Genomic DNA, 18308 nt, shown 5'->3' on the forward strand with positions numbered 1-18308 from the left:
GTGTGATGAAATCATGGCTGGCTGAGCAGAAGGATTTCCTTCGGCCGGAACCTAAATCGGAATGATCGGGCAATGCAGACAGGCTGCAGCTTGCTGAGCTGCCTTGAACCAATGGGAAACCTCCGGGGAGAGCTATGCGGCCAGGACCCGGGGTATGCAAGCTGTGTAACAAGGCAAGTCATGAGATGCCAGCTGCACTGTGCCGCACAGCACGGCGATCAGCCTCCTGAAGGCAGGAGCTGTTGCAATTTGAGTCATTAAGACGTCATCAAGCCCAATTCGTGTGCTCTGACAAGGGACAACAGTCAACTGTATTGAATTATGGGGGGTGACGATTCGTGCAACACTTCTACCTTAGGTACCAGGCGAATAGAAAGTCTGTCCATCTATTGGACTGCTTTACGGACATGCAACCTATCTGAGATGCTATAATTAGCTGTTTTCGTTCCAAGAATTCGCCGTAGCTTCTGTCGCGTATCTATGCTCGATAGCAGGTGTTCGAAGGGCGAATGGCCATACTGCAATCATAGCAAAACCCTTCTGTGGCCCTAATTATGCAGCCACATGGAGACGGCTACGGGGAAACTTTTCGGCCAACTTTGCATATATTACTAGCGAAGAGGATCGGCGAGCTGGGGCCAGGCTGGCGCTGACAGACCTCCACAGCTGGAAAAGGAACGTGGTGGAGTCTGTCTCAAGCGAGTGCTCGTCGGTTCAATGTTACTGTTGACTATTGATCACGGAAGCCGCGGCATGCGCGTCATGAGCCTGTCGTGTTGTTGGGGTCGGTCACTCTAGGCGCCTGCAATTGGAGCGCCAGGCTGGCAAGAGCATCCACTCCACTTGATGTCGTCTCATAGTCCAAGCTGAATGAGAGCCAATAGATGAACTGAGACAGGCGCTATTAGCAACAATCGTCTCACTTGCATTGAGTGATCGACTTTGAGACCCAAGGGTATAGACAAGCAACAAAGGCACTGTTTCGCAGCGCACATGTACCCCGCTCGATCATGCAATATGTGGCATATATTGTCAGTCGCCGAATAGTGGAGGCCCCAATAGGACATGAGGGAACCACTGTGATTCGTTTGGGCGGATTGAGAACTCGACGCGAGATGCGAAGTTCACAGGAGTAACCCGGGCCCATGGCTTGACCCTGGGTACAGTGCATGCTGTCAGCGGCCGGGATGTCAATGTGATGTATCGCTCGGTCCCGCCGACATCGCACGATTCCATTCATATCACCAAAAGCAACGGGATTGACCAGACACAATGATGTTACCTGGGTGATGGTCGAAGGTACCTAGGTAGCCATGAAGCCGTCCGCGGCACTATACAGGCCTCGCACCTCTCACAACGTTGTCAATACATTTGCAAGTACTGAACCTGGATTTGCCGTACAATTGCTATTATGGGCTCCAACTCGGCATCGTTGACAGAGGTCGGGCTTGCTGTGCTCCTTGAGCACAAGCTCAACGTATTCAGCGAGCAGGTAGCTGTTGAACAGGGGAGCCATAGGGTGACATTCGACGAGTTGCATGCCGAAGCATTGGCACTCGCGCAGGACATTCAAGAGCAGACCAACGGCCAACCTACACCGGTCCCAATCGTCGCTTCCCGGGGGCTGGACCATATTGTATGCCAGGCTGCGGTGGTGCTTGCCGGTGCAATCTGCGTTCCGCTCGACGTCGAGTTACCTGACGACCGTCTAGGAGAGCTAATTTCCTATCTTGAAGGGGCATGCCTGCTGCTGACAGATCGAAAGAACCAGAAACGGTCTCTGCCCGCCAATATCCCACGCAGGGTTGTCGACAGCCGCATCCGACAGTCAGAGCGAGTCGAGAACGGAACCTACATCGAGCACGGTCAGAATAGAGTCGGCACAAACAGTCATCATGGAAGCCCTGTTTCTCACATTTTCTACACGTCTGGCTCAACCGGAAAGCCTAAAGCGGTCCAAGTTCGGGCGCCGGGGCTGATCAACTTGATATTTAATGAATTTGCACCGCTCAAACGAGGCCAACGCCTTGGTCATGTCTGTAACACGGGGTTTGATGTGTCAATGTGGGAAATCTGGTCGGGGCTTCTTCACGGTGGCACAATCGTTGTTTTCGAGCGAGACGAGATCATAGACCCGCCGACTATGCATCGGAAACTCCGCGAAGACAAGATAGATGTCATGTGGCAGACGACGTCGCTCCTGGGGATAATCACGCATGGTTGTCCAGATGCCTATGCCACAGTCGACACTCTTCTCACAGGCGGCGAAGCAATCAATATGCACACGATCAGGAGGATCTTCGACCACGGCCCGCCGGCAAGATTGTACAATGCATACGGCCCGACGGAGCTTTCTGTTCTATCAACATACCACCTCGTTTCCAAAGCTGACCTTGACCGGGAAGTCATACCAATTGGACGGCCACTCAGTGGGTATGATGCCTTCGTGGTGGATGAAGATGTGCAGGAGGTTCCCGACGGGGAGGTTGGCGAGCTTGTAGTTGGAGGCTTGGGCGTTGCTGCTGGTTATCTGAGTAACCCTGAGAAGACGAAAATGGTCTTTATCAATGCGCCTCATTTAGTTGGCGAAGGCGGGATTGTATATAGGACGGGAGACCTGGTTCGAAGGAACAGTTTCGGCCAGTTGGAGTATCTGGGACGAAGGGACAACGAGGTCAAGATTGGCGGACAGAGAGTTGAGCTCGAGGCAGTGGAACGTTGTCTTCTGGAGACGGGATTGGTTTCGTTGGCCGTGGCACTACGAGTGTCGGAGCGGTGGGCCGGAGAAGGAGCAGGGTCGTCGCTGCTGGCAGCGTACGTGGTCCCCATGACGGACGAGACTGATGAGAAGTCCATATTGCTTGCGTACCGAGACTGCAGTCCACACATGATGGTGCCCCGACTGAATATAGTTCCCCAGATACCACTGACAGGGAGTGGCAAGATGAATCGGAAAGCACTTGCTCGCGAGTTTGAGATGTCATTCGAGTCCAGTAGGCAGAGTCCCCTGGGGCAGCAGCATCTCGATGGGGAGGGCGAGTTGAGGCACGTATGGGCAAGAGTGCTGGGATGTTCTCCGGACAGTCTCTCCGGCGAGGACAACTTTTTCACCCTTGGGGGAACATCGCTGCATGCGGTGCATCTGGTTAATGGTATCCATGAGTTGATGGGTGTCTCGCTCAGGGTTGCGGACTTGTTCGAGAATCCGACGCTGGAACGAATGTCAGAAGCGGTTCGCAAGCTACACCATGGTACAGATGGAAGTTTGGCGAATGGGACGGTGAAGAAGCCGCAGTGGATTGAGGACATGGAACTCGGCAAGGACTTCGAGGCAGCAGGTGCGACCGTGGACTGGCAGGCAGGCTCTGAAGGCCGCGCTTTCCTCACGGGTGCCACAGGCTTTGTCGGCGCCTCTCTTCTGGTCGAGTTGGTCAAACATCCCAAGGTCAAAGCAGTGGCATGTCTGGTGCGTGCAAAGGACCGCGACCATGCGCTATTGCGCATCCGAGAAGCCCTCCGTCGGTATCACCTCACCCTACCTCTTGATGGCGAGGCGAAAATCATCCCCGCCGCTGGCGACCTTGTCCAGGAAGACTTTGGGTTGGATGAGGAGAGTTATCGACTCTATGCAGGATGGGCCAGTGTGGTCTTCCATCTTGCCGCCCGTGTCAACTACATCGAGCCCTATTCCACGCACCGGCCGGCCAACGTGGTCGGGACATTGAATATAATCCGTTTCTCTCAAGCACATCGGTCCAAGTACCTCCACTACACATCCAGCGTCAATGCGTACGGCCCGACTGGACTGGTGAATGGCATCAGATACTTATCGGAGAAGACTCGACCTCAAGATCACATTCAGGCGTTGGAGTACGACACCGGGTACGCGCAGAGCAAGTTTGCAGCCGAGACGATCATCTGGAACGCAATCGATGCCGGGCTACCGATCGTCATCTACAGACTCGGAGCCGTTCTCGGTCACAGCAGCGGCAAGGGGCCGATGAACTCGGACGACTTCCTCACCCGTCTAGTGCAGACTTGCCTCCAGCGTGGAATCTATCCGTCAGTTACAGGCCGCCTGGAGGACTTCATCCCGATTGACTTTGCCGCATCCTCAATCCTCCATATCTCTGCCAACCCAGCCAGCCCAGGGCGTGCCTACAATATCGTCCACCCCCACGAACGTGTACCAGACTTGCCAACTCTTTTCCAGTCCATCACCCAGCGCCTGGGCGATAAACCTCTACGAAAGGTTGATTATCGCGAGTGGCTCGACTCGATATCGCAAGGTCCTGACAATGCCCTAACATCGCTCATGCCCATGCTCGAAGAACCAGTCAAAGACGGCCTCTCCCGGTGGCAGATGCAGCAGGCCGTGCCGGAATTCTCGACATCGAGCCTTCGAGAAGCCCTCTCCGACGCTCCGGGTATTCTAGCGATCCCATCCCCCGATCAGTTAATCGAGTCGTATATCCCGTACTGGATTGGAGGATCGTCGGCAGGCCAGACGGCACCGCCGTAGGATCCCAGCGAGCCCAAACACACTATTTGTAAGGTGTTACCGGTGCGGCGAAGGAAGGGTTGTGTTAGATTGTCGCAGTTGATCAAAAATGGAACTTGGCTTCTGATTCCTAATCCAAATAGGGTAGCTTCGTCCAGTTACCTGAAGATGAACATATCCAGTAGCACTAGGGTTGTAAACACACAAGACATCGTGTGGGGAATGCATTACGAAAAATAAAAAAATTTCGTTAGATCGAGAAGGATATTTATGGTAAGCAAGTATGTATACTAACTTAGCAAGTTATTTCTATTTAACTAGTGTTTCTCAACCGTGTTGACCATCCTAGTTACCATCTACCCTATGCCCCTGGGCCCTAAGTACAGTATCAGCGAGAGAACGGTCGCCGCAGCGTCAGTCGTGCCCAACCTTGGAACCCCATACCACCCTCACGTTTCGTCCCTCAAAGCTGTAACTTCCCGTTCCCCATGGTAGAATAAAAACTCCCGTGGTTAGGGCACTGGTCCTATAAGAAGAAAATACCGTCAATTCTTAGGACTATAGGCATGAAACGTAGATATATAATGCAGCGCTAACTGCCCGCCGCAAGACTTTACGGAACAGGCCTGAACAAGGCTTGATAGGATACCATAGAAGCAAAATGGGAACGTACGCAGCAGAATTTGCTCCCGTTCTTCGCAGTCCAGCAGTATCCCAACCTATATTACGGGAATCTGTATATCAGCGCGCTTTGCAATTTGCAAATGCCATGGAGTCATAACACGAGGCACCAGACTCGACTTACCCGCTTGGGCATTCTTGGCCTGGAGGCATAAACTACCGGCGAGAAGCAAATGGATTAATGATAGCTTGGAGAGAAGTCGGGGCTAGTAGGGTAGCACGTACCACGCAGGTCTGGTGGGTAGACGGTGACAGAGGCTGCGACGACGATGTTAGCCTAACGTTCCTGAACGGACTATTTTCATGCGGTGGAGGCTACATACACGACGTTCTTGCGTAGCTTCTTCGAAAGCGATGAGGATATTGATTGGTGCGGCGTAGGCAGTGGCCGTGATTACGCCGAGGAGACTGGAAATGCGCATAATGGGAAAATTCCGAGAAAGAGAGCGAGATCTAAACAGGCGGTTGTTTATGTGTTTTTCAGTGGCAGAAGACTGTAGCTTCGCTTTTATTGCAGTCGGGTCGATGTTCACATGCCTGGCTAGGAGGTACGGTCGGATCGCATCATGACGTGGGTGGAATTAGGGTTTGGTGTAGGTACCAATTGACATCATGAGGTACCATGCCTAGCCATAGAATCAAGCCCGATGTATCGAGGTGCCTAAAGACGGTCACGGCTTCTTTTTTGCACACTTTGCCAAGACAGGTGCTCGAGAGCGCTGTTCAAGGGTGGTTCGCAGGTGCTCTGGTTTGGCTTCAGTGCGCGCCAATGACCTTCGTACGGCTTACGAATTTACTTAGTCGCATCATCGAGATTACATACACCTACTAGTTACACACTAGAGCGTAGGATGTCCAGAGGTCGGTCAAATAATAAGGTGCATGTGTTAAGATGTTCTATTATGGCACAAGCGGCGGAATGGCAGGGTATGATATGGGAGTTTGTCCACTAGGTAAAACGAATGTCATAAAGACCTGAAGTACTGGAGTTAGACCAGCCCAGTACATTCAATCCTTAATTAGACCAAGTCTTCCAAGGCAATCCGAGCCTTGTATTGCACCTACATTGCCTGGTTATCTTCACCAGTGAAATTTCTGCCCGACAAGGTTCAGGAATTATCCGTGGTCTGAAATCAGCTCTATAAACCAAATTGAAAAAAGGTGCCATACTCAAGCATCAAGTCTCCAATGTACTAGTATTGATTATAGTATGCGGTCGACTCTCAATTCAGCCGCCCAAACCACCTAGTATGGCAACCCCCTTACTGCCCAATTGTAACCCCCTCCAAACTCCGAAACAGCTCTCTCCACTGCTCACTTTCATTCTCCGCGCTCTCAAACGGATCCTTATTAACACTCTCTGCATCAACAAGCACCTCACCACGAACGAGTAACTCCCCAGCCGCAAGCTCCGGCCCAAACTCCTCCAGATTAGCAGGCAGCAGATTCGGCCCGCTCTCTTCAGCCCTCTTGAGATCCCTCCAAATACGCACATTGAATTTCTGACCGGGCCGAAAGAAGAAGTCACTCTCGCTACATTCTGTCGGGAACGGCTGCATAGGTGCTTCGGGGGTGTTTGTGAGTGCTAAGATTGCGCCACGGGCAAGCTCGTCTTCGTCGAGCGGGTAGTCGAGATTCAACTGGATATTTGCGGCGCCAAGTTCAATGTTCGGTGATTTGAGGAGGACGTGGGAGATATGGTGCTGGGTGCCGGATCCGTAAAGGTAGAAGGGCATGTAGGTTGCTGGGTAAGCTGTCTCGCGGGTCCGAGAGGAGAGGGAGCGGTTCTTGGTGACTTTGTTGATTGTCGTTTCGACGCGGGAGATTTTGTTCCTGGGCTTCGTCAGTACCGTACCACAGCGATCAAAGGACGATCGTAAGAAGGGTGAGGATGGATGGATAGCTCACCCGTCGCCGTCAACGAGGTCACCCTGGAATGTTGCCTCTCCGTGGTTGCTGACTTCGTTCAGGAGAGTCTCAAGACAAGTCTTATTGCAAGTATTCAGGAAGACGACACCCCTGGCTTTGGCCTTGATGTAGGCATCAAACCCAGTTTGGCTGAGGCTACCCATGAGGATAAGCTGGCGCCTGAAACGAGCTTCCTGGAAGCGCGGCCGGTAGATAAGGAAGATGTCGCTAGTGCCTTGGAGGTAGAAGCGGTGGATGTCGGGTTTGATGGCGTTGCGGTCGCGGCATACCTGGATGTATATTAAGCATGACCAGTAGTGGTTAGGTTGGAAGGGCCCCTGCGTACCTGAACAGCATCCTCAACCACAGCCCTAAAACGCTTAATCAAGTCATCTATCAATTCGTGCTCTGTCGGGAATGCACTCATAACGACATTTCGCAAGACCATGAGGTTCTGCTTGGACCTAGTAATCCCCAGGCGGTCCATGAAGAGCTCCGCGCAGGTTCCGTACTCTTCATGCTTGAACTCGGTGGACGTCAAGAAGAAGTCTTTCTTGTTCGGCTCGTCATTTGGTGAGCTGATGGATAGTTCCTGGACGACGCGCAGCATCAGGTAATTTGCTTCTTCAATGTCATCGTTCAGGCGTCCGTCCGCGTATCGCCAGTTAAGGGCGAAGGCATTGATGTTCAAGTCGGAGCCGAGGGCGCGCAGAAGATTCATGGTGTGCAGGGACGAGTCATTTGCAACAATCTCTTGGTTTGTCTTGGGCAAAATATGCTCTCGAATGAACTTCTTTTCGCCCTCGACGTCGCCCCCGTTTACTTCCGAGGGCAGTCGGTTTAGGGCTACGCAGATGAAGGAGTCCTCTCTGGTGGTCATTGCGGCCCAGTGTGCGGCCAGCTAGACACGAGTTAGTATACGCAGGGTGGACGTAATAGAAGGACTGACTCGAACACAGGTGAAAGTGGCTTCACTTAGAAGCGATCCGTATCCATTCTGATCCAGCCCGATGCACTCGTTGGCCAGCCATGTGGCCATGGCTGCTGCACCCGGTTTACTACATGACTCGATTAGCATCCATTTGTCCAAGTCCGGGATGTGGCTAGAGATCGACTCACCTCCCCTCAACTCCATAAATCCCGATAGCCGTCAGCGAGCCTCTACCAATATACGGACTCGTCCACGTCACAAGAGAACGCATTCGTTCATCCCGATAAACAAGCGCACCAGCAGGGTACGGAATATAACCCGCCTTATGCGGGTCAATCGTAATCGAGTCCGCAAACTTCATAGCCAGCAAATCTTCCTGCGTCTCAACCTTGAGCCCTAAATCAGGAACAAAGCCCTGATCGCTCGTCTGTCCGACTGCCTTGAACAGATCATCCTGTTTCTTGAGGTTGCGAGGGAGCATGGAGGCAAAATACCCGCCCCAGGCAGCATCTGCATGAACAAGGAAGGAGAGGCCACGCCTTTGGAAGCGCTTCCGGATCCGCAGGATCTCGCTGAGTCGGTCGACGGCGCCTTCCTCGGTTGACCCAATGACTGCGACGACGGCGTACACGGCGATCTCGTCGCGGAGACATTGCTCGAGTTTGGAGACGAGATCGACCAGGTCAACGCGTGCTTCGGCGTCGACGCGGACTCCGACCATGTTCTCGGAGCCGATGCCGGTGATGGCTATACCCCTGCCTGTCAGTTCGCCTACCCTTATAAGTATAAAAGCAGGCTACTCACCACCGCCCTTAGGCCACGAATAGTGCCGAGTATTAGTGAGTAAATACCTCGCAGGCTTTCTGATACCATATGCCTCCTCAAGCTTGGCCTTGCCAGCTGTCTGGATGTTGTACTTATCGATAGCCTCTTCGATGTACGTTGGAGACACTCCATACTGATCATGCAGCAACTTGGGCAAGTCAAGGACCGTCTCAGGGCGTAAGTTTAACAGCTCCCAGGTGGTAAGATCAGCAAAGTTCTTCTCCGTCCCGGTGCACGTTTTAACCACGAAGTCCTTCCTAGCAAACTGCAGCTGACCGCGCTTGATCGCTTGATGAAGCGACAGCGGGTAGAACTTCAAGTTTCGCGCTGCATACCTATCATTAACCAACCTAGCCTTCCTCCGAACGAATTGAGGTGGACTCACCAACCCAAACACTCTCCAAATTCGCAACCGTCCCACCACACGTAACGTGCCCCCACCCCGTCGGCAAATCCGGCACCCCCTTCTGATTATTATAGCCCAGAAGGTCACACAGCTGTTCGCCAACGAGTATCTCAGCAGCCGTGCTAAACGGACTCGCTTCAATCGCCACATTGTTGGGGTTATACAGCATCGTCATAAAGTACCCCAGCAGCGAGACCATGCTCAGATCCGTGCACATGTGCGCCTGGTACCGCGGACTCCAGAAGGGAACGGATTTCTCGCCCAGCAGTTTTGCGGCGCGACCGATTACGGTTCGGAATTTTGTGGTTAGGCGTTGGAATTCGGCGGAGGATTTTACTTCGGGGGGGATGAATTTTTTGTCCTGCACACTGTTAATTGGGGTCCAGGGAGGTAATGGCTGGGTGTGTCAATGCTAGGTGTCTGACAGGAGGTTGAGGGTAGTACGCCTTCCTCGCCTTCTCGAGCTCATTGAGAATGACTGCAATGTTGGTCTTGAACTCATCCAGGTTCTCGGCTTCGGGGCCAATGAAGTACGAGCTTATGGCTTGGTGGGTCACATCCCCGCGGGCTGCCATGTTGGCTGACTTTGAATCTTCTGGTACAACTTGGAATGTTTATAGAATGGAAAGTCTCTTGACCCAGTGCATATAGATATGTGGGGGTTATCGGGGAGTCCCGGCTATATATGTCGAGAATGGTGAAGGTCCCCGAGGAGAAGGGACTCACCGGCCATATGTCATAGGGATGCAAGTTCCCAGTATCATTGTTTGTGATTTGATGGTGCTCGGAGTGATGATTCATGGCGTGCAGACTGGTGGCATGGATGGACCACGCCTCTCGTTTCCGCCGGGTTCCGGCACCGACTGCCACGGATTTCTCATTTACTTTGCAGGCTATCTTAGCTCGGTGACAGGCAGAATAGAAATCAGTCAAGTCAATTCAGCACTTAATGTAGATTAGTTCGTAGGGTTGGGTACTGATCTAACCTTAGGCCAGTCCTCAGTCGGACGCAAAAACCACCACACGTCGTGTCTACGCGACGGGCCCAAACGCAATTACAGGCCAAGCTGAAGCATGCCGTGTTGCTTGGGAGCCATGGCTCATTGACCATGTACGAGACTTAGGACGTTGCTGACTATGCTCTTTTGTAGTGAAGATACGCTAAGTGACCACCCTACAGGCCTGCTTGATACACATGTCTCAAACATAGAGCCTGTCTCTACCTACTTTCGTTTCACTTTCAATAGACTGGAAGCTATCTAGGTGACTTTTCAGGGACTACAAGCGCCCAGCTACCACGCGAGATGGCTGGCTGAGAGGAAGAACCATCAACACTTGACGTAATTGTGGTTGATGTATCTACCTATCCCAGGTACCACGTCTGTTCAGCTTGAGGCAAACAACCCCAAAACCCAGGCTACCTTGCGGGGTACAGCAGGGGTCAGTAGTTTGCCAATCTGTGGTTCGCTGACGGCTCCAGCACCCGACGATCCGAGCCATGAACCGCGAACACGTCGATAAGCATACTTTCTTTTTGCAGGCTGATCTTGAATGGTTGGAGCTGACTCCACTGACGATCTCTCGGCATGCAGCCTGCACTTATGCTGCTTGACGTTCGGTATGCAGAAGACATTGCTTTTCGAGCAATGGGGACGGACATTGATACGTTGCTCCAGTTATAGCACAAGCAGCTGATGCAATCATAGACGTCATGAGCTGAGTTCCAGGCCAGCAAGATCCGTTTCTTCCAGCAATCGGGTACTAAGATGCTGGAAGTTCGAATTTATACCAGTTTTATTATCTGCATATGTGGTTGCACGCCGACCACACCGTCTTCTGTTAGCCAATACACTGAAGATTGACACCGTCATCTTGATCCCTATTCCGGAGTATGGACTACTTGCCGTTATGATTAGGCTTATGCGATCGCCACCCCTGTGCCCCCTTTTCTACGAACTAGACCGGGCAAACACTCATCGGAGGAAACCCGGTATATCAAAATTGCATAAATTCTACTTCGTCCAATACTTCGGTTGTACTCCGTAGAGACCTGTCGCACTAATTCTAACCTCATTAACTGAGTACTGGATTTGGAAACACTTTTCAATGCCCCGGCCTAGATAGCTACGGCATACAAGACTGCACTGGCTCTTCATCCCGGCCCTGCACTCGTGTCCGCGTATGAGGACCAGAGAGCTGAAGGACTTACGTCAAGTCAGGTTCTAAAGCAGCCCAACTCCGTGTCCAAGGTTTCACTCAGAATACCCGAGATTTGCCCATTGCTTGCGGGATGCCCCTCGCTCATCCCGTAAGCCTTGTCTGCCAAAGTGAATAGCAGCGCGAGCGTGTTACGGACCTTAATATAGGAGCGACTTGATTCTCAGGAAGGGCAATGCCATCCATTGCCGGCTATATTTCCATACCAGAGTGTTTGTGGCAACAGACTGCATTGGACGTCTTGCTAATCCCGAACCAAGTGAGCTTCTAACAAAGGTAGCATGAAGTGCAACAGTGGTGTAAACATGAAGATTATGGCTGTATTCAGAGGTAGGAGGAACAGAATGTCACATGCCGAGGTGCATTGTAGCCACAACAGTTTTGATACTACCCATAGTTGTGACCCAGTTCGCGTACAATGGAAGTCTGTTTATTGGAAGATTATATACTGCTATATAGGGAAGATATACTCTAGAACCAGCGTCTTTACGGAAGATAATCTAAAACGGCCCAGATCCATCCCCAGGTGCAGTCCACAGGTTCCTATAGTTGCTATGCCTCCACGTTCCCGTCGGGCCATGGCGGGTACCCCCCGTGGCTGGGAACTTGAGGCTACCGGCACGCATGTATCCGTTTTCAAACTGCTGGATCCAGCCAGTGTTTCCATACTCCGCCAGATACTTGGTTCTGGCTGCAGCTCTCCACGTCTCACCCGAGGTTTCGATGTCTCTAAGGTAAACGTCGATCCAGTAGCAGTAAAGCTCGCGGAGGCCGCGATTCCCAATGGTAGCATCCTCTGTATCCGGAGGAAGGCGGACGGCGTCTTGTTCGGCACCCCAATCGTAGACTATATCGAACTCTCTGAGCGCGGTGGCAATGCCCTGCGAGGCGTCGACAAATATCGCCCAAACAGCGGGGATCTTCATGTACCAGAAAACACCTGCTGTCTGAAGATTTGGTGGTTAAGTTAGTGCCGTTATCTCCGTGCCAACCTGTGACTGAATCACCGAGACTTACATTGCGGTCCATATTGCGCGTGTCCTGCTCGTTAAGCATATTTACTTTAGTTAGATGATTGTGCTGGAAGAACTGGTTCTTTCGGTCGTTCATGTATTTCTCGGCTATGACGAGCCCTTTTAGCTTGGTCATGCTTCCGATATTCTGGAAAAGACGTTCCTAGAGGTTGTTGGCCGGTTCATCGAGCTTGTCCCACGCATCAGGTTTGAAAGGCGCCCTGGTATTTGGTGCCTTCCCGACAAGAACCTCAGAGACCCAGTCCCTGCTGCCTGTCGTGTAGCCAGCCGGCAGTGGAGCATCAATGAGCCATTCCAAGAAGTATTTGATTGTTTGAGCTTCATATACGTGTTCGGCTGTATTGCCTCGAGTTAACCGATGAGGCCTTAAGGTACACCGGTAGCGCCAGCGTGCATTTCGGAAGGGATGGGTACTTACTGACGTATGGATCAACAGTCAGGACGTATTCGTTCTCGTCGCTGAGCAGCCTGACACGGGGACTGCACTTTCTAGCATCGTATCCGTACCACTTCTCTATATCATCTTTCTTCATGGCCGTACTGCATGTAGGGTATTTGACAGCATTGATAGGTTTACTTTCCCCCTTGTATTCCCACTGTATTGTCTTCGCCGAAATAGAACGTTTCTCCAGTCCGCCGGTGGTTGTGTCGTTGTTTGGCAGGCAAACCTCCTCATTCTCTCCGCCGGGATAGAATGCGCAGACCGCGCCGTCGCGCTTTTTCAGACCATCTGTTTCATAGTCCCCGTTGGTGCATGAGGGACAGGCACCAACTTCCTCCAATTCGTCGTTGGGGCACCCAATCGGGATATCAGGGAGCAGTGGCCCCCAAACCTGCGCACGGTTTCCTAAAAGACGTTTCCCGCGCGCGGTTTCATTGGCACCGACGTCCAGGTAGTTCCGGCGGTGCGAAAGGCTAGCGTCGGCTTATAGAGAGTTGACCGGAGAGCCGAGCTCGGGAACCAGACTGCGCTTGGAGTCGAGCGACCAACACTTTGAATACAGCTCGATATCGTTGCTGGGGAGAAGATAATATTGGGTCTTGGGGAGTGCCCAGTCCACAGCCTTGGGTGCGTCGAGGGTAACATATAAGTCCGCGCCTGCGTCAATTCCATAGCACACGCTGGTTCCCGCGCTCCCTATCCCTGCCGACGCATGGAAAGTGATGTGACCGTCTGCCGTCAGTTTGACAGCACAATCATCAATGTCGAAGAACAGATCATCCCATACAACGCCGAAGGTAATCGTGGGCTTGATATGAACGGTCACGTAACCACTAATGCCGACGGACCATTCGACCTCTGGTACCTGGCGAGTCTCAAATCCGTTCTTGTTAGGTGATTTCTCGAGCTGAGGGGTGTAGTCGTTCTGGTTAGTATCCGAGATGGGGTAGGTCTGCTCAATATCCCATCCCGCAAGCTTGACTCTGCTTTCAAAGTTCACACCCAAGGTTGCTGCGCCCTCGATCTGACCATGGACTTCAAAGTTAGGGCCGACAGTGACGATACCTGGGACGGTAAAGGCAGCACCTAACTTATCCGCTGAGAATAGGCGTATATTTTCAGTATCAAAATGATATGTTGCAGCAGCATCAATCACGAAGGTCGCAGTGACCTCTCCTTTGGTGCGGAAATATAAGAAGGAATCGCTCAGGTCGATGGGACGGTGGTCCAACTTTGCAATCACCGTGAATCCGTAGCTCACATGTGCTTCGACGTGGGTTTCTGCATGGACGTCGAGGTAGGCCTCTATACTGGGGCAGGAGAGCTGCTGATCGACTATCTTCAAGACATAGTCCTCCGTAAAGTGGTGGCCAAACTCTATGGTCTTTTCCACTGTGCCAATAATGTTTCTCAACCAGTCGATAATGCCACTACCAAACCAGCGCTTGTGAAGCTCCTCGCTTGATACGCCGTCGAAGTGTGCGTCGTCGCGCCATTCTTCCTCCAGCCACCGACGGTGATTTCCATCGGCCTCGTGCAAGCTTCGCTTGCGGTGTTTCTTGGTGTCTGCTGCCTTGTCAACAATGTTGTCCCAGTAATACACATCATTGCTGTAGTCGATGCGCAGGTTAGTTTCGCCCAGGTCCCTGGGAACGCGTTTGAAATCATAATCGAACGTCAGGTCGTAAACAGTGTCGAGGAGGCCACGGCGTGCCAAGTGACCAGGGAGTGTCTGGTTGACGCTGGGGGCGAGGTCTTTGACCACAGCATACTTGCCAGGGCCGCATCCCTTGGGCATCTGAATAATTGTCCCCGGGGCACCATGGCCCAAGTGAATGTTTCCGCAGTCGGACACTTCTGATGTATCTGCACATACCATCCGCACCTTGTGCTCGCCAATCGTAGTGCTATCGAGACAGTCAAACACCTTCCAGTGCGAGCCATCTCGTTTGTCGAGCGACTGCTGGATCTCGGCGGGGCTGGTCATCACAACAAATCCAAAGGGTGCTTCGTCCGGCTCTTCTTCAAGAAGCATAAACTCTTCTGGCTCAGCTCCACCCCAAGTAGGGTCAACCTTGAGCACAAAGTCTGAGTTGACTTCATCCTCATCTGGTGCATCTGGAAAGAGATATTCCAATGGAACCGGGAGGAACGGGGAGACATCATTGGGGAGATCGCAACAGAACGTGCGCTTGCGGCCAGTGATACCACAGTCATCGCCCTCGCCATCGAATGAGTTTGTAATGGCCACCTGCCAGCCTGTGTCGCAGTGATTGTCAAAACAGCTGCCGGGTTTGCCGTGCCAGGCGCAGTTCTTCCACTTCTGTGCACTGTTACAGCACAGTCTCTCCTTGCAAACACTATCGCGCCAGGTCATTTCGTCTTCATTGTCCTTACATTGTTCATCGCACCCAGTCCACCGGCAATCCGGCTGTTGAACCTCGCTTGGGCAACAGAAGAACTTCCGTCCGTCGATGCAGTAGCTTCCATGGTCGCCCCATTTGGAGGAAACAACAGCGACCTCGCCATCATGACATTGGCCGTTGCAGAGCTCTCCGCCATCGTCGCCGCCGTGCCAGGTACTTTATACAAACCGCTTGTTAGCGACATATTTCCAAGAACTCTGAATGTCCGTGGTAGGTTTCGAAGCACTCACCACTTATCAACGTCGGGAACAGACGAGACCGGACAGCATATGGCTTATTCTCCGCCGGGATTGTTCCAGGGCCAGTCATTGTCACCACACCAAAACGTTTTCGCCTTGATATATCCCTCCTTGCACGTTGGTTTGTCGCTACACTCGCTTGCATAGCACTTGCCTTCAGAGAGCTCTTCCCAATTGTCGGCACCCTTGGCCTTCTGGCCACGAAAACCGAGCTTCTTAGGATAAATCACGCCATCTAGGGCGTTCAACTGCGGAGTGTCGAGATCCACTGCCCATATCAACAAGCCCCCGAGCCCCTTGCTGTTAGCAAACTCAATTTTGGCCTGGATGGTCTCCTGATCATCGAAGGACACCCACTGATCCTGTTTGAACGTGATGTACTTGACGGCATTTAGTTTGTCATAGACCGGGTCAAGGTTATTCTCATGCATGATATCCATGATTTCGGCATAGGATAGAATTTCGGATTGCCCAGTACATGGACCAGCGCTGCCGCCACCTTTGAAAAGGCATCCGGGCTGGGAGCAGGATGGGTCGGCCAGTTGGTACGAGCGTCCATAAAAGCCTATACCCATATTGAATTTGGAGGGATCAACATCGTTTCGCCAGAGCAGATCTAGCGCCTTGTCGATTTCCGTAAGGTTTGTGTGCGCCAGGACTTGTGATCCAATGGGGTTGTTCGAGTTCCATATGTCGTGGAGATCGTAGGCCATTAAGTTCACATAGTTCGCCGCATCGGAGCTTGCTTTTAGGTCAAAATGACGGAGATACTGTGAGGGTCAGCCAAGAAAATCCTGGCATGTGCACATTTAGAGCGTCACTAACCCAGTAGCTGGTCGGCGCGGTAAAGGAGATCTCAAAGCCAGTACCTTCGTAAAATCTGGCCAGTCTCTTTAGAAGTTTTGTAAAGTTCTCCCCGTCGTCTTTGTGTCCTCCTCGGTCTCCAGCACCTGGATGCTCCCAATTGAAGTCGACTCCGTCAAAGCCGTAACGGGATTTAAACAGGTCGAGCTGTCCAATAAATGTCTCTCGCTTCAACGAGGAGGAGACCATGTCGCTGAACACCGGCTGCCACATAGTGTGGTTATCATTAAAGGTCCAGCCACCAAATGCAATAACGACTTTAAGATCCGGGTTCCTCTTCTTCAGGCCAGCAACTGCTGCAAACGTGTACTCCTTCAGGGGGTCGGAGTCTCCATTGAAACCGTCGTCCATGGGCACAATCTTGAACGTATCTGGTTCGATGTACTCGAAGGAATAGTATAAATGGGTTAGACTCTCGACAGGAACATCGTCAATGTCCATACTGATACACATTTTTTTGTGGTTTCAGACTTCATAGTACCCAATAATGCGGTCTCGAACCTCGCTGCCGGAGGCTCCAGAGCCTGGCTGGTCGCAATTGCTTTGACAGCCCGTCGGCTCATCGTCATCGTCACCGTGATCCTCGCCCTTATCGCAAAATTCGGCCGTCGTACCGCACAATCCATACTGACTGCAGCAGACGTTGAGCGGACACTCGTCGCCTTTTGCCTCGGCGTAGACACCACACTCGGCGTGTGCATCACAGTTACTCCAACAGACATCGTTCGGGGACTTTCCACTCTCGCCACAGTACTTTGGGCCAAAACCGCAGTATCCGGACTTGGCACAGCAGGCCCCGTTTTCGCAGGGCTTATTCTCGTTGCAGGAATACGGATCGTCCTCAGTGTCTGCTGCTATCGCGATATTGATACGAATGCCCGTGGGCTTTGATGCAGGCTCAATGATTTCATTTGCATCGCAAACACCTTCCGGAGGCCGGATTTTGGCTTCGAAATCCTCGGCGTTGTGGAGAATTTGTAAGATGCGAACGCAGACTCCTTTGCCAGCGACATCGCGGCGGTCATGTGGGCGTGGTCTTGCAATGCCTGGAACGCCATTGACCAAAGCTGCAGCCGCGAGCAGGCCATTTAAGATGTCCGCTTTATGTATAAACATGATATATGATACTCAACGTATTGATGAGTCGTAGGACCAAAATAAAAACATAGACGACGATAAAAATGAAAAGCAGAGAAAAAGAACGAAAGACTAGAGGTCGTGATAAGCTGCCTGTCCCCACGGCAAGCCTTGGATAATCATAATAATCTTAGGAAGGCTCGGCCGCGGCCTCATTAAGTATCCGCGGATATCTATCACCGGTCTATAGTCAGCCGTCCTCTGCTGGCTCGGCTCTCTGGTCTCTCCTGCAGGATCCCGTTCTCGAGCACGCCACCTACATCCGTGAGTAATACAGCCTCCGTGAGCACCACGGCCACCACGGCCACAACGACCGGGACCGTGACAACGACCGCGACCGTGACAACGACGAAAACGAGCACAGGCCCTCCCGGCCCAACCCAATCTGGGATACCGGAGAACTGCAACAAGTGGCATCTGGTCACCCGTGAGGATTCGCTCTTTTTAAGATTACTTGGTACAAAGCTAATCCACCCATAGACTCGGAAGAGAACTGCTCCACTGTTGCTGCGGAGCATGGCATCACCCTAGAGCAATTGTATTCCTGGTATGCCGCTCCTATCCAGTTAATTATCACACTCTACTAACCGGTCAACAGGAATCCCGCTGTCTCAAAAGATTATGTGAATGGGTTCTGGAAGGACGAGGCCTATTGCGTCGGGGTAGCAAAGTAGATTTCTCGTACGGTTGTACCTAT

At 52.2% G+C, this 18308-nt stretch overlaps 4 protein-coding genes across 4 annotated transcripts; 1 reads left to right on the forward strand and 3 right to left on the reverse strand.

Moving 5' to 3' along the window:
- Nucleotides 1-1411: 1411 nt before the first annotated feature.
- BDW74DRAFT_178878 (uncharacterized protein) lies at nt 1412-4522 on the forward strand (the record flags this gene model as incomplete). The annotated part of the gene is made up of 1 exon (XM_073729308.1): nt 1412-4522. The coding sequence occupies one exon, from the start codon at nt 1412-1414 to the stop codon at nt 4520-4522; it is 3111 nt and encodes a 1036-aa protein (XP_073583022.1).
- A 335-nt stretch (nt 4523-4857) lies between these two features.
- BDW74DRAFT_154582 (uncharacterized protein) lies at nt 4858-5641 on the reverse strand. Its single transcript, XM_073724704.1, has 6 exons — nt 5506-5641; nt 5408-5440; nt 5307-5338; nt 5175-5220; nt 4931-5027; nt 4858-4877 (listed from the first exon to the last, which is right to left on the reverse strand). Exons 1-5 carry the CDS (start codon nt 5602-5604, stop codon nt 4965-4967), a joined length of 273 nt encoding a protein of 90 aa, XP_073583023.1. The 5' UTR covers nt 5605-5641; the 3' UTR covers nt 4858-4877; nt 4931-4964.
- Nucleotides 5642-6444: 803 nt separating this feature from the next.
- Nucleotides 6445-9827, reverse strand: BDW74DRAFT_185623 (pyridoxal phosphate-dependent decarboxylase family protein; the record flags this gene model as incomplete). Its single annotated transcript, XM_073731069.1, has 8 exons — nt 6445-7015; nt 7091-7380; nt 7437-7991; nt 8040-8148; nt 8210-8768; nt 8826-9173; nt 9232-9613; nt 9678-9827. 8 exons carry the CDS (start codon nt 9825-9827, stop codon nt 6445-6447), a joined length of 2964 nt encoding a protein of 987 aa, XP_073583024.1.
- A 2101-nt stretch (nt 9828-11928) lies between these two features.
- On the reverse strand, nt 11929-18129 carry BDW74DRAFT_185624 (uncharacterized protein; the record flags this gene model as incomplete). The annotated part of the gene is made up of 15 exons (XM_073731070.1): nt 11929-12416; nt 12487-12619; nt 12683-12839; nt 12922-13428; nt 13471-14176; nt 14207-14518; nt 14549-14591; nt 14622-14687; nt 14718-15230; nt 15267-15527; nt 15602-15644; nt 15687-16380; nt 16436-16916; nt 16956-17574; nt 18114-18129. 15 exons carry the CDS (start codon nt 18127-18129, stop codon nt 11970-11972), a joined length of 4998 nt encoding a protein of 1665 aa, XP_073583025.1. The 3' UTR covers nt 11929-11969.
- Nucleotides 18130-18308: the final 179 nt, after the last annotated feature.

Source organism: Aspergillus multicolor, assembly GCF_047715735.1.
Source record: "Aspergillus multicolor strain CBS 133.54 unplaced genomic scaffold BDW74scaffold_15, whole genome shotgun sequence".
Lineage (NCBI taxonomy): Eukaryota > Fungi > Ascomycota > Eurotiomycetes > Eurotiales > Aspergillaceae > Aspergillus > Aspergillus multicolor.

Coding starts and splice junctions, on each gene's coding strand:
- BDW74DRAFT_154582 (XM_073724704.1), bottom strand. CDS start 5,604: ATGCGCATTTCCAGTCTCCTCGGCGTAATCACGGCCACTGCCTACGCC. Junction 5,339..5,407: donor CTACCCACCAGACCTGCGTG/GTACGTGCTACC, acceptor TCTCGCCGGTAG/TTTATGCCTCCAGGCCAAGA. Junction 5,221..5,306: donor GGCCAAGAATGCCCAAGCGG/GTAAGTCGAGTC, acceptor CCCGTAATATAG/GTTGGGATACTGCTGGACTG.